At 36.6% G+C, this 15,305-nt stretch overlaps 2 protein-coding genes across 2 annotated transcripts in view; one reads left to right on the top strand and one right to left on the bottom strand.

Annotated features, from left to right (window-relative positions):
- The window catches only part of LOC103030678 (zinc finger protein 585A), a 32,072-nt gene that overhangs the window by 5,051 nt on the left and 11,716 nt on the right, over positions 1-15,305 (bottom strand). The gene's annotated exons all lie outside the window — the stretch shown is intronic.
- Positions 1,174-9,926, top strand: LOC125801334 (zinc finger protein 239-like). Its single transcript, XM_049477890.1, has 2 exons — positions 1,174-1,477; positions 5,831-9,926. Exon 2 carries the CDS (start codon positions 5,876-5,878, stop codon positions 6,869-6,871), a length of 996 nt encoding a protein of 331 aa, XP_049333847.1. The 5' UTR covers positions 1,174-1,477; positions 5,831-5,875; the 3' UTR covers positions 6,872-9,926.

Below are 15,305 nucleotides of genomic sequence, written 5' to 3'. Positions count from 1 at the left end.
TTTCAGTGTCTTTCCACACACTTCAACATTTAACATTGGCGTTGTTATTTATGCATGTTCATTTCACTAGATGTGATCATGTGTATGCATGGTTATTTTATTAGATGTGCTTATTCACACTTATTAAAGTGCAAAGCTTTGGTCAATTTGCCACTGGTGTTAGCCCATCTTGAGGAATTTTATTTTGACATCAATTTATTTATTTTTAATTGAAATTACAATGTGGCTAAATGTGATAAAGAAATTCCATTTAACTAAACAGGTTACCACGGTATGTTTATACACAAGCACTGAAAATAACAAAAATAAAGCGCTCTTTCTTTATACTTAAAGGCATCTTCCTATACTATTTTTTATAAAATGCTACATTTTTGGTCCAATGAACATGAAAATGTAACTAGTGATATAAGAAACAGTGCAGCTATTAATGATTCTAACATTTCATGCAGGACACTTTTAATAAAAAATGTATTATATTTTTTTATATATATTACATTTTTATATATTTATATATATTTAAACAATTAAAGCACACAACACCAGTGACACTAAGAAGTTATGTGCTACCTGATAAAGAGAATTATCGTCAAATTAACAAACTAAAATGATCAAGTATGGTCTCACCTTCTCATGCCTTGAGATGCTTATTCTTTGATGACCTGTGACCCGGGGAAAAGTTTAACAGAGCTAACAATATATATGATCAAATATAATATAAATACAGTCCTGATAACACCAGTGACAAAAAAAAAGGTGACAAAAATATTTTTTGATGTTAATCATGCATATATTAAAAATATTTTTTATATTTTTAAAAAATATTTCTTTACACTAAAAATGTTTGCTCAAGCATTGAAAGTTGGTTATTTGACAAGCTATGTTACGCATGTAAAGCAGCTTTGAGATATGATTTAAAAGGAAAATCTAATAAATCATGAGGAAAAATGTGGTTTTAATCTTAGGTTAGCTGTGAGGCTTTTTTTTTTAGTCCTCCAACCTTTGTGACATGGTTTCCCACTGCAAATGGAGAATGACACTTATCCTGTGTTTTCTATTGGATGTTATTTTTACAGGTTTTTTTATAGTAAGGGAAGGGGCGGGGAGAGAGAGCGAGAAGGGGGAGGGAAGACGGGGGTGGCAGGAGTGGTGGAGAGAGGGGAGCGGGGAGAAAACTACAAAGTTTGGGGGGCTGGAGAGAGACTTTTTTGGGCGACTGAAGCTAAATATGGTCAGAAAGATAAAAGTTAAGAGTGAGAAGCAGTGAGTGTTTGTGTTAATCTCTGAGAAAGCACACTGCGTGTAGCCCGACATAGAGATTTGGTGGGAGTAAAGACAGACTGCTGCTGGGACAGACGGACAGGAGCAGTGTTAAAGCCGAGCCGGGGTCGCTATACTGGAGATATGTTTTATTCTGTTTTGCATTGTTTCTTTCTCCACTAAACCACCATCTTTGGATAATCGTGCTTCAAGCTGAACTGTGAGTAAATTAACTTGTTTTCTCTTTTTTATAGGCTCTAACGTGCACCAACGAGAGGGTAGCTCCCTCACAGACTCTGACTTTGGGTTTATAAGCTCTCTTTTTCTTGGAATCCTTGATTGCAGATGTGTTATAATCAGTCATTTAATTTGGTTATTTGAGTAAGATTCCCGTTACACGCTAAATTTCAGCTGAAACTGTGTATTTTTCACTAATTACATTGTGTTCCATCACATGTCCATTCAGGTTGCTGATGTGGTTTAATGAATTGATTAAGTCAATGTTCTCAATTAAAGGCACACGAGGTAGAATTTTCTTTTGATTGTTGAACTTTGTAAAGAAGTAAAATTACAGCTTGAAACTCGCTGCATTGAGGTGTAATAGGAGGAATAGCGGTGCTCTCATGTCTGTGCCGGAGCTCCTCTGAGCTCAAATTAGACTATTGTAGTCTGGGGCTTGTAAAAGCTGATTTTACTGATTCTGTGTTTTTGTTTTAATATTATTTCATGCTGTGTTTGTCTGGTGGTGAGGGTTAACAGTGCTGCTCTGTAAACACGCTGTTTTATCAGTTGTAGACACAGAAGAAATGTCTTGTTTCAGTCTGATTACAGTATAGTAGTGCTGGGTGTTATGGGTAAAATCAAATATCACGATAACGATATATATCATGATATACCACATTTGAGTATGTTTTCAGTTATTCTTCGAAAAATATGACAAAATAATATCATTGCTTACTTTTTTTACAACTTTATTTAAAAAGGGACATTAAACCAAATTTTCACGAAATGAGAATTACTACCTTTTAGTGCAGCAATATATTTATATATATCAAATGAACACAGATAAGGTAGATGCAGTAGCTAATTATATAAAAAAATTATACAGGTATTTAAATTGAGTTATCACAATAAACTCATTAAAAAATGTTTAAAGTGTCCGTCAAATAATGTAAAGCAGTGTCATGTCGCAAAACCACATTATGAGGCTTTTTTGGGAAGATTACTTTATTACCACTTAAATAAATCGAGTTTATGCAAAGTGACCACACCAATACATTTCATCGTAGCCTACTTTATATATTTGCATGAATAATTGATGAAATTACTGCAGAAATGATAGGGATGATTGAAGATAAGTAGCACGTCCCCACGATATTTATCGTCAAATCGTACAGCACTACAATATAGTAAACATTTCATGCTAAAAGAGACAAATTGATGATGGTTGTAATTATTTTTGTGTGCTTTTTACTTTCTGATGGAAAAGGTAGCTTACATGCCAGAGGATTTTTTCCACTATTTATGTAGTACAGAACTGTCTACTGTATATATGTAAAAATAAATAAATATATATATATATATATATATATATATATATATATATATACACACACACAACATACACAAAATCTCAATCCTACCTAGTGGAGCTTTAACACTAGAGGGGATACTGGTATTAAGCGTTTTTTTATATTTAGTGAAATTATCATTTTTAAAAACGTTTGAGTCTGATCAGGTGCTCTGAGAATAATAGTACAATACTGCACTTTGGACCGACAGGGGAGACATCACCCTAGTAAATGAGCTGACGGGAACCGGCAGGTTCTTTCCATGCTGTTTGTCTGAGTTTATGACAACTTAAATTAGGCCCTTGTTATTTAAATCAGTACCTGATGGGGGCGCTACATACGTTTTGAGTTCACGTGATCCCTCTGTGTCTGTGACCATAGACATCATATACATAGGCGCCGCATCCACAGACGCCCTCTATTGGAGCCAGCGTTTCAGCGTGGCCGCCATATTGGATGAGGCAACCCTGCGCCCCCAGTGCATTAATTTACACTATTGTTTGTTGGCCCCTTTGCCTTCACTCTGTGCTCCAGCTCACCCCAAACCATCTGGATTGGGTTCTGGTCCGGTGACTGGAGGCCAGGTCATTTTTTTGTTAAGTACAAAACTCGACATCTGTTTATTCATAGTTTTGATGCTTCAGTGAGAATCTACAATGTAAACGAAAATAGATAATATATATATATATATATATTTTACAGATAAACCTATTTTTTTTATTTCTTTGTCATCTGTAGTTTGATTTTTAGTAGGGGGTGAAAAAAATCTACAAAAAAAAAAAAAGTTTGGCCATAATCACCCAGCACTACTATGTTCTCATAATATTAGTTTTTTTGTGCTTCAGGTCAGAACATCCAATTCTCACTAGAATATTGAAAAACTAAAGAAGTATTAGATTTTTTTTTAACTTTAATAATTTACCAGTATTGAGAAAACTAAGTAAATAACAAGAAAATCATACTGTGACTTTGTGTAAATAGTTAAATATATAAATTGAAGGCATCTATCAGACTTTCCCATATTATACAGCATTCTGCCCCCTGCACTCCCCACTCAACTCATTCCTTACCTGCACTTACTCATAGTTATTCTGTCACCCACAGGACTATTTCCTCACTTCCACACAAACACAGATATACTCTAGATATCTGCATATCTACATGTGTGCAATATTTGTTCTGTGCAATATGTGTCTATAGTGTAAGTTATCATGTTTATTGTTATTAAGTGTATTGTGAAGTGTTTGTACTGTAAAGATATCTGTATGTCTTATATTACATTATTTTATTTTATTACTCTTCTTGTATATTATCCTTTGCACATTGGTGGGAATCTGTACCCAAGTTTTTCAGTCACATGTACACCTGTTCTCTGTGACGTGACAATAAAAATCTTGAATCTTGAGATATACTGCAAGTCAAAAAATTACAATGAAAAAAAAAAAAGCTAAAATGAGACAACATTATTAGAGCAGTATAATGTTTACAGTAACTTATATTGTAGCGTTTTAGTAGTATGGATTAATGTATTGTAGTGTAAAATGAAATACCAAAGTAGTAGTACCACAATGTATTCAGTGCTGGACAGCAGAATGGGATAAAAGTGCAGACGCTTTTATTGTTGTATGAAGGTACAAATGACTGCCAGTATAATAATTCGTCACCCATTATAGTATAAATCAAATATTATTTAAAAACCTCTCGATGATAACTTTGAAATCACCTTCACAATTCCTCCATTCATTGAGCTTGTGAGTTTTTGGAGAGTTTCTGCTTGAATTTCTTTGCATGATATCAGAATAGCCTCCCAGAGTCTTTTGTACCATTTTCATACCTTCAGGGACCCTAAAGGGGCTACCAGCTCTCTCCCCATGATTCCGGCCCAAAACGTGACTCCGCCCCCTCCTTGCTGACGTGGCAGCTGCGGCTTCTATTTTGGGCCCTTTAAGCTACATGTACACCATGTGCATCATTCTGCAAAGTCATTCAACACCATCTTTCCACTTCAACTGATTTCTGACTCCTAGGACCTCACCCTCTATGCTGTTATTCCAGTACACTCCCATATTTGAATAGGCTGGCAGCTCCTTAAAACACCTCACTTAATTCATTCCCTACCTTTCTTTCCTTAGACCTCCACACTGCCTTCCTCATCTCACCAGCACTTGTTGTTAACCGTTCTTCCTTCTCTAGTTTACCTTAATTCTGTCAACTGCTACTCAGATCTCCTCCCCCTTTCCAACCACCACATATTCTCCGGTCATCAGAGATCTCAAAAAAGAGCCTCGCGCTCTCAATCCGCACCTCCTTCTCTTCTCATTTTGTGTCTTACTGCATTCATGCTCTGCACAGGTCATGTGCCTCTCTTCTTTCCGCAACACTCAACCCCTCTTCCACTTTACCTAATTCCGCTTCTGGCAGTTCCCACCATCCTAAATGTAACGACACTTGCCCCCGATTTATACACAGCAACTCACCAGCTCGAATCGGTGAGTTGCAATACTAGCAAAGTGGAGTTATGTATATAAATCCTCCCACTTTCCTCCCTAAATAAACCGTCACTTCCTCTCTACCTGCTTGTTGAACAACCTCGCACCCACCTCCTCCCCATCTTCCTCCTTCTTTTATTGTCTACCTTTCTCTACATGTTTCTCTTTGCGTGGGGTGGGGGTCCTTTTTCTTTCCCATATTGCTTGAAACCTGTGGCCTGCCTAATAATGTGGAACATCCTTCTTAAGTAGTTTTCCTTTAATTGGGCTCACTTGGCCCTAACTAACTAATTATCACAGGTGTCTGAGCTTGATTTCAATGATTCAAAGAGCCCTGAGACACAATACCATCCATGAGTTTCATTGAAAAACAAAACAATGAATCTTTATGACACTTGCATAATAATTTGGAACGTGGTATAGTGTAACTGATGTAGGTACTTCTTTCTGGATAATTCCCCTGCTTTTATTTTAAAACACTTATTATTCATATTGTTATTTTTTTTGTTTCAGAAATATAAACCATCCTCCAACAACCAGGATACTTAACAAAGAGCCATGGAAACTGCTGAAAGAGGTGAAGCACAAAAGCCATCCAGAAGAATCTCCAGACAGATGAAGCAAATTCCCGGCATGGAGATATATCGCCACTTTGTCAAGAGTTCTACTAAACAGAGTGATCTCAAAATACACCAGCGCATTCACACAGGAGAGAAACTGCATCACTGCTCAGACTGTGGGAAGAGTTTTAATCAACAGGGTGATCTCAAAAAACACCAGCGCATTCACACAGGAGAGAAACCGTATCACTGCTCAGACTGTGGGAAGAGTTTTACTGAACAGAGTACTCTCAAAAATCACCAGCGCATTCACACAGGAGAGAAACCTTATCACTGCTCAGACTGTGGGAGGAGTTTTTATAATTTGAGTCAATTAAAAATACATCAGCGCATTCACACAGGTGAGAAACCGTATCACTGCTCAGACTGTGAGAAGTGTTTTACTACACAGAGTAGTCTCAAAATACACCAGCGCATTCACACAGGAGTTAAACCTTATTACTGCTTCGACTGTGAGAAGAGTTTTACTGCACAAGGTAATCTCAAAATGCACCAGCGGGTTCACACAGGAGAGAAACCGTATCACTGCTCAGACTGTGGTAAGAGTTTTAATCGAGAGGGTCATCTCAAAATACACCAGCGCATTCACACAGGAGAGAAACCCTATCACTGCTCAGACTGTGGGAAGAGTTTTAATCAACAAAGTACTCTCCAAATACACCAGCGCATTCACACAGGAGAGAAACCATATCACTGTTTTGACTGTGGGAAGAGTTTTACTGAAAAGAGTGCTCTCAAAAAACACCAGCGCATTCACACAGGAGAGAAACCGTATCACTGCTCAGACTGTGGGAAGAGTTTTAATCAACAGGGTGATCTCAAAAAACACCAGCGCATTCACACAGGAGAGAAACCGTATCACTGCTCAGACTGTAGGAAGAGTTTTACTACACAGCGTTATTTTAAATTACATCAGCGCATTCATACAAGATAGAATACTATCCCAAATCGGTTCCTCTGCCATAAAAATTGCAATTCTAAATCTTTCAGCTAGCCAAAAGCACCTCATCAGAGACAGACATGAACTGAATTCAATCATTGTAATAATTTAATAACTGAATTTTTTGCAGGTTCAGTAAAATGTATCTTATCCAGGGGTGATGTTTCACTGCAGGTTCACTGCATTACCATTTAGCATTAATAATATGAAACAAAAGTGTGAATTTTATAATTCCAGGACATTCTTAGTTTAAAAATGTATGCTTTGCCATAAGTAGGAAATGATAATTTGGTGAACTGTCATTTACAGCCTTAACAGACTCACGATTGTTTACATTTAAACACTTTTTTTCTTTTTTTTTATTACTTGTATGAATTCATTTGATATGCAAAGATGTATTGTGTATCCCTGTTCAATGTTGTTGAAACCAATGGATTCATTTATTTTTTGTTGGATAACATGTGAATGTATTGTTTGTTTATGATCTTAAATAATCAAAGTTAATTATTAAGTGTTTTCCTTTAGAACAAATGGTAGATTTCTGACGCTGTGATTGACCTCGTTTATCAGAGTTTGATACCATTTCTTTGGGACAAGCGGTTAACCAGATCAAGTTACTTAATTACTTATGAAGCAACAAAAGTGCATTCATGTAGTTTTCTCTTCCCACCAGGAAGCTGATTGGAGCCTCAACGAAAGGCCCAAAGACCACTGAAACTAAAATAGCCTTTCAAATCAATCCTTTATTGGAGTCGTGTCTGAAGTAATCCAGACTTTGTGAGGCAGACAGAGCTCAGTTTTTAGGGTAGTTGTAGTTGAGTTCAGTTCTGAAGAGGGGGAGATTGTTCAAGTTTGTAGTTGGAGCAAGAGCACTGCCAGTGTTTGCTCCTGATGTTAGATTACCATAACTTAGTCTTTAAAATTTAAATGTCGTAGTTGTAAGGGGTAGAGTATTCTTAGGAGTAGAGTAGGATCATGAGCTTGCAACTGTAGTATCTTGAGCTGTGATGCTGTGTAGATGCATGAAATAAGTCTTCGCTGATACTGTTCTTTGTATATAAGAAAATTTATTACAGAAAAAAGAATAATTAGTACAAAAGATAACAGCATCATTAACAAGCAAACCGGTTTTGCTTGGAGAGAGGTTCCCAAATCTGATCCCAAGCTCTCTCTCTCCCTTTCTTTGTCCTAAGCCAGGGTTTTATACGTCAGACCAAGGCATATCACATATCTCCTTACCATAAAAGGACATATATGTTCCAGGCATGAGCCCAAAAGTTTAAAGTACAAACAGATGAGGGGTGTTTTTGGCCCTTGGCCCACATTCCAACATCTACCCCAGGGCCCCTCACTCCCAGACAAACCCAGTGCTCCAATGAACCGAATGACCCAGTATTCTTCTTGTATGGAATACAGTGTTGTACCATTTTAATACACCACACAACAAAATGCCAACACAATCCTTTTCAGAGTTAAAACGCTTTAGCTGTAGTTTCCGTACTGAAATCAACACTCAGCAGGCTGTGCTGCAGTAAGACTGCAGGATCCTTCATTCCCTCTACTGCTTTTCTCATTGGTCTACGGTTCAGTCAGTCTGATTAAAACTCTGCAACTTAGTATAGAGGGATATTTGGATTTGTTGTATTACTAAAGTTATATTCTTTCTTATCTTTTCATTATTTGGTATCATCATCTTGCTTCAGGTTTTTTTATATCTCTAAAGGTACTAAAAATATACAACTTATTTAGTTCCTTGATTGTTTTTATCCAGTACCAACTATTATCATTGTTTTTTTTTCACCTTATACACTTGCAAGAAAAATTATGTGAACCCTCCAGGATTACTAGGAATTCTGCATAAATGGATCATTAAATGTGTTTTGATCTCAACAATAAACAAACACAGTCTGCTTAAACTAATACCACACAAATAATTATATGTTTGCATGGTTTTATTGGACATAAAAGTATGTGAACCTTTGAATTTAATAACTGGTTAACTGGTTGACCCCTCCTTTGGCAGCAATAACAGTATGGGTTGGGTTGAGGTCAGGACTCTCCAGAAGGAGTATTTATTTATTTTCTCCTGTTGAAGTCGTTCGGTTGTTGATTTAATTCTATGTTTTGGGTCGTTGTTCTGTTGCATCAACTATCTTCTGTTGAGCTTCAGTTGGCGGACAGATGGTCTTAAGTTGTCCTGCAAAATGATTGTCTTGGTAACCTTGGTAATTAATTTTTCCGTTGATGACGGCAAAATCCGTCCAGGCCCTGAAGCAGCAAAGCAGCCCCAAACCATGATGCTCCCTCCACCATGTTTCACAGTTGGGATGAGGTTTTGATGATGGTATGCTGTAGCGTTGTGTGTTCATTTCAAACAACTCAATTTTGGTTTCATCTATCCACAGTATATTTTGCCAGTAGTGCTGTGCAACATCCAGGTGCTCTTTTGCAAACTTAAAACATGCAGAAATGTTTTAGCAGGGGCTTCCTCAGTGGTGTCCTCCCATGAACTCCATTCTTGTTTGTTTTCCTTATTGTAGATTTGTCAACAAAAATGTTAGCATGTGCCAGAGATTTCTGTATTCAGTCTTCGGCTGACACTCTAGGATTCTTCCTCACCTCATTGATCATTCTGCGCTGTGCTCTTGCAGTCATCTTTACAGGACTTTACCACGCCTAGGGAGAGTAGCAACAGTGCTGAACTTTCTCCATTTGTAGAGTGTCTGACTTACCGTGGACACATGAACATCAAGGCTTTTTGAGATACTTTTGTAACCCTTTCCAGCTTCATGCAATTCAACAAAACATAGGTCTTCTGAGAGCTTGATCTTTTGTGCGAGGCATGATTCACATCAAGCAATGCTTCTTAAGAACAGCAAACTCAAAACTGATGTGTTTTTTTATAGGGCAGGGCAACTTTAACCAACATAGAAATTATGCAGAAATCCAAGTACAATCCCAAAGGGTTTACATACATTTTCCTGCAACTGTATATTCCTTATAGATTTTATAGTATATCTGTGTTTAATAAAATGCTTTTACATTGCAAGATCTGGAATCTGATTTTATCTAATCTTTGAACTTTAGCATTTAGCCAACTCCTGGTACAAGCAGTGGTCATCTCACACCTTGACTACTGCAATGCCATACTAACTGTCCTCCCGGGCTGTGTAGTAAAACCACTCCAGATGATCCAGAATGCAGCAGCACGTCTGGTCTTCAGCCAGCCAAAACGGGCACGTCACCCCACTGGAGATAAAAGTGTTCTGTAGCAAAACAGGAGATAAAGTATGTGAAATAAACCTCACTCAGCTATAAATACCTGTGAATAACTCATACACCCCATGCGGAAGAATTAACTGATAAATCTATTTTTCTCTCTCTCTTACTCACTCGTAGTTAATAATTTTGGTGAAAATTAAACTGTTTTTTTTTTTTTTTTTAAAGTTGCACCAGTTAGATTGTTATAATCACGCAGCTCTGGCCGACTCTGAGCTCCTCCATTTGTCCGCGTTTGACTTGCAGAGCTGTGTGCAGTTATTCTTTAAAAAAAAAAAAAAAAAAAAAAAAAAAAAAAAAAAAAAAAACATTTTTATTAAATAATAGGTCTGCACTCCATCAGTGTTGCAGCGTTAATTTACATAATTCTGAACAGATTTCGCTCATTCAAACGGCCCAAAAACAGACAGTTTATGGGTCGGGCTCATAATGAAAGTTTATGGGTCGGGTCGGTTCGGGCTTGGGCATTTTGTTGAAATCGCTACTTGCTCTAATGCTAAGTCTGTGGTTTGGTTCAGACCTGATATTTAACAATTCCGTCTCTAAACACCAGAAGAACGTTTTGTTGGGTGGTAAATGGAAATATTTAATAACTAAATACAGAGTTTTGCCAAAACAAAAAATGCACAACCTTCCATTTACTTAAAGAAGAAATTAGGAAATCATGTCACTAAAGCAGGGGTGTCCAAACTTTTTTTGTTGGGGGGCCAGAAGGAGAAATTTTTTTCACGGTATTAAGTCACAGGCCACAGACTCTGTAATAAAACAAATAATGAAATATACCTCTTTAATAATACATTTTCCTGATTATTTCTTTTACACACCATTTTACTTGACTTACTATCTTTATCTTTGACAGTGTTGTGTAAACTAAGATTTTTCAGATTGTCTCTTAATATTAAACTCCTCAATTACGGAAACTTTTAGACTCTTTGGCCCATTTTTCAGCGCTAGAAATGCGCACTCTCTCCTCTTTTAGACTCTTTGGCCCATTTCTGACACCTAGCGTTCAAACTTTGAATCTCACATTATAAAAACCTGCTTAACAGCGGGCCAACTTTCATTCTGTTTCTAAAATACCTCGCGGGCCGCTCCACAAAAGGAAACGAGCCGCACTTTGGACACGCCTGCACTACAGGAACAGTTATTCTCTCAATTAATGGATCTGTAAAAAGGAATCAACTTGCTTAAAAAATATATGCACAAAACATTAGATTGGTATACAACTATGATAACCAAAAACAATTGAAACACACAAACATAAAACTAATGAGTAATTTACTTTAAATAGAATAGTTTATGTAAATCCAGTGTCATTATCCAAGAATTTAGAATACTTTAACTTGATGTTTCTTACAAAATTTAAGACTAAATCTAGCAAAGAAAAATATGTTATTTAACTGCCTGCAAGTGTTATGTCTGAGTTTTGTGTGAATAGTTCCATCAGATATTAGCCACGTCACAGTATACTACTGTAAGAAAACACATGTAATAAAAATGTTATATTCATATATTTTGATATTTTGTAACATCACTGATACTCATCAATTGTTTATTTATATTTAAATACTGTAATGCCGCATCTTTCTTGAACCTGTAAAATAAGAAAGAGGACGAAATGGGAGAGTAATTCTTTTTGAGCTCCTATAGTCATAATAAACAACATGAAATCAATAATAATTCAGATATATTCTGACCCGTTGTGTTACGACTGAAACGGGCTACAAAACACACAATCATTTATCAGCTGTAATCAACACCATCACTAATCAGAACTTACAACTAAATAAAACAAAGCATGGCTAAACACACTGAGGGAAATACATTTCTACTGTTAAATGATGTAACAGCAGCAACATTTACAGTTAATTAGGTAATTCTGTAGTTTTACTTACTAAATATTCATAATTATAACCATAGGAAATTTCAGTAATGCAATTTTAAATAAATTAATAAACATGATCTAAATAAATAACTCCTATTGTTATGTATTGACATTGTTTTACTTACACAGGGGATGTAACATTTTAAAAATGTGAAAACATTTCTTATTTATCTCTCTTTTTTAATATACATTTCCCATTAGACAGACTTCAGGCTATTTTATCAACCGGTTTAATGGGCAGGTCAGACCGCAGTGAATAGCTAGCTATCTAACCCGGTTTAAACTGGTTTAAACTGGTTCAGTGTGCAGGTCAGCCTGCAGTGGATAGCTAGCTAATCCGGTTTAAACTGGTTTAAACTGGTTTAATCTGGTTTTATGGGCAGGTCAGACTAATGTGAATAGCTGGTTATCTGAGGTTCTGTATGAGTGTTTCTGAGGGAGCTAACGCTAGCCTGCTAACTGCCTGAAGTGTTAGCTACAGCGCTAACCTAGGATTATACAAACACAGAAATAACTATATTTAACTTTATTAACACACACCTTTCTGTAGTTAATACTTATTAGTCGACTATATTACTAAATATTTGAAGTGTAGATTAAAAGAGGCGTTTTTTGCCGTGTTTTTAGCGTTTTTCTCCGAGCCGTTAGCACTGCTTACCTCAGAACCAGCAGTTAGCCTCTCCTCTGCGGGTGAGTCCAGATCACTACGTGCTCCCTCTTCCCTACTCCCTAAGAAGTGCACTATTTAGATAAAACAGCTTTACACCCACACTGCTCTTTATATTTCAGATAAAAGACTATAAAGAACACAGTAATAGGGTTTAAAGCTTCCAGTTAAACATGTAGAGCATCACTGGGTCTAAAATTAAATTTAAACACAAGGAATATATGTATATGTATGGAGGACGAAAAATCACATAATTATGAATAAACAAATGCATGTTAAAATGAAGAAAAAAAACAAACGCTTAAATAATTGTATAGATTAATACATATTTTATTTATTTATTTATCTATCTATTTATGTATTGATAGAATTAATAAATGTTGTTGTGCAAAGAGCGCATTAAATCACCATCTCAATATTTAATGCGCTCTTTGCACAACTACTTCCGCATTCTCATCAGTGCTGCTCCAGCGTTTCCCTGTTTGGATTTTCTAATACACTCGCTATTGCAGTATTTTCAGCTGGTGTTTACAAGAGCTTCTAAAAATTAACCTCAACGTCAATATATATATTTGCGAGCTAAAACACCCCAGAGTTTTCCCAGATGAATGACCACAAGGTCAAGGTCCTTTACCTTCACCACACAGTCCCCTTTATAATGTGTGTAGGTGGGATTAAATACACCACAAGCGTCCCGTGCATTGGACTTACAGTACCAGGGTTTTCCCCAATAGCATGGAAATATATTGTGTTCACTGATTGGTGGAAACTTCACACTAGACCTCGAGCAGTTTGGACTGTGTGTCTCTCCACTCTTCCTCCAGACTCTGATCCCTTGATTTCCTTTAAATGAAATGTAAAATCAGTGGTGGTTTGTCATCAGGAGAGTCATGTTTGTCATCTGCTGGTGTTGATCCACTGTGTTTTATTATCAAGTCTAAAGTCAGTGCAGTTTTGTTTTCCAACAAAATCTTACAGCACTTCATATCTTACAGCTTCCCTCTGCTGAAAACAACTTTTATAGAGATGCAGATTTCATTTTCCAGCAGGACTTGGCACACTGCCCACACTGCAGAAAGTACCATATATAATATAATATATATATAGTCTTATATAATATTCTATTTTCTGAGACACTGATTTCTGGGATTCATTGGCTGTAAGCTTCAATAATCATTAATAAAATAAATAAACGCTTAAAATAGATCACTCTGTGTTTAATACATCTATATAATATATGAGTTTCACATTTTGAACTGAATTACTGAAATAAAGCAACTTTTCAAAGGTATTCTAAATTTTTGAGATGACCCTGTAAAATCAAGCTCCAGAAAACTGCTGTTGCCTTGCAGCCAGTATATGTCCCCCAACTATGTAAACAATAGCTCACAGCTCTCTAGCTTACATTACACACTAAGAGCATCTGTGCTTAATTTACCTGACAGATACTCATGCTGATGTTCCCCCAGAGACCTTCAACACCCATCAATCTTTCACATCGTTTTTTTCCCCTCTTTTTTGTTTTTCATTCAGTCTTTCACATAGTTAGATGTAAAGCATTACATAGCTATGTCTGCTATACCAGACATAACACAATTGCCCCCAACATAACCCAATATCCAAATGGACTCAATCCAAGTCCTGTTTTTTCTTCGCACCAGGACCTAAATGTAAATTATATGCTCATGTTTTTCTAGCTCCCCACCATATAGCTCCGATAACTAATAGCCCACATCGATGCGATAATTTCTTGCCAGAATATTTGTTCTATTTTGATTTTGATGCCATGTAGATATATGAAAGAAATCGTCGCTGGTACTGTTCTTTGTATAAAATAAAATTTATTACGGAAAATAATAATTAGTACAAAAAACAGCATCGTAACAAGCACCCGGGTTGGCTTGAAGAGAGCTCTCTAGTTTAGATTCTAGGGTTTTATGCTTGAAAACATCTCAAAACTGGAAACACTTAACATACCTATGGTGCACCAATGGCGCACATATATAGAACATACACAAGTCAGTCTGACTCAATGCATGGGAGAAAAGGGGGGAAAGAAGTGCCCCCCCCCCATACCTCCTAGCCTATGATTGAAACAGATGTGTTTAGGTTAGAGCCCAACCCCCACTGTATCCTGTGGTCCAGAGGCCGTTCTATTCTGTGTGAAAAAATATATAAAGGATAATGGTGAATAACCCTGCTTACAAATATGTATGCTCAAACATACGTCAGACCAAACATGGTACTGCTGTTTTTGTGGATTTAATAAAAGCAGCTAAAAAAAATCATATTCATATTCAAATTTCATACTGGAATTCACTACAGGAAACAGCTCTTTGTTTCACTCAATCATTGTCAAGTTTCTGGTGTTTTGCTTTGATTTATGCTCCAACTTGAAACTTGAAAGAGCCCAGTCACGCAAGGAACAACTCGAAGGCGTCTTTGATTGGTTTGATTTTATTGATGAAAGGTATCAGCCAGGCAGATAGTTAGGTTGATAACCTTAAACACAAAAATACAGAAAAGACATGGTGTTATGTAACCGCCATGTACTACTTGAAAAGCAAACACATTAAAATGCTTTAGCATTAAGGTCT

This window comes from Astyanax mexicanus, chromosome 4 (genome assembly GCF_023375975.1).
Source record: "Astyanax mexicanus isolate ESR-SI-001 chromosome 4, AstMex3_surface, whole genome shotgun sequence".
Lineage (NCBI taxonomy): Eukaryota > Metazoa > Chordata > Actinopteri > Characiformes > Acestrorhamphidae > Astyanax > Astyanax mexicanus.
This window is presented reverse-complemented; position numbering and strand designations above follow the sequence as displayed.

Coding starts and splice junctions, on each gene's coding strand:
- LOC125801334 (XM_049477890.1), top strand. CDS start 5,876: ATGGAAACTGCTGAAAGAGGTGAAGCACAAAAGCCATCCAGAAGAATC.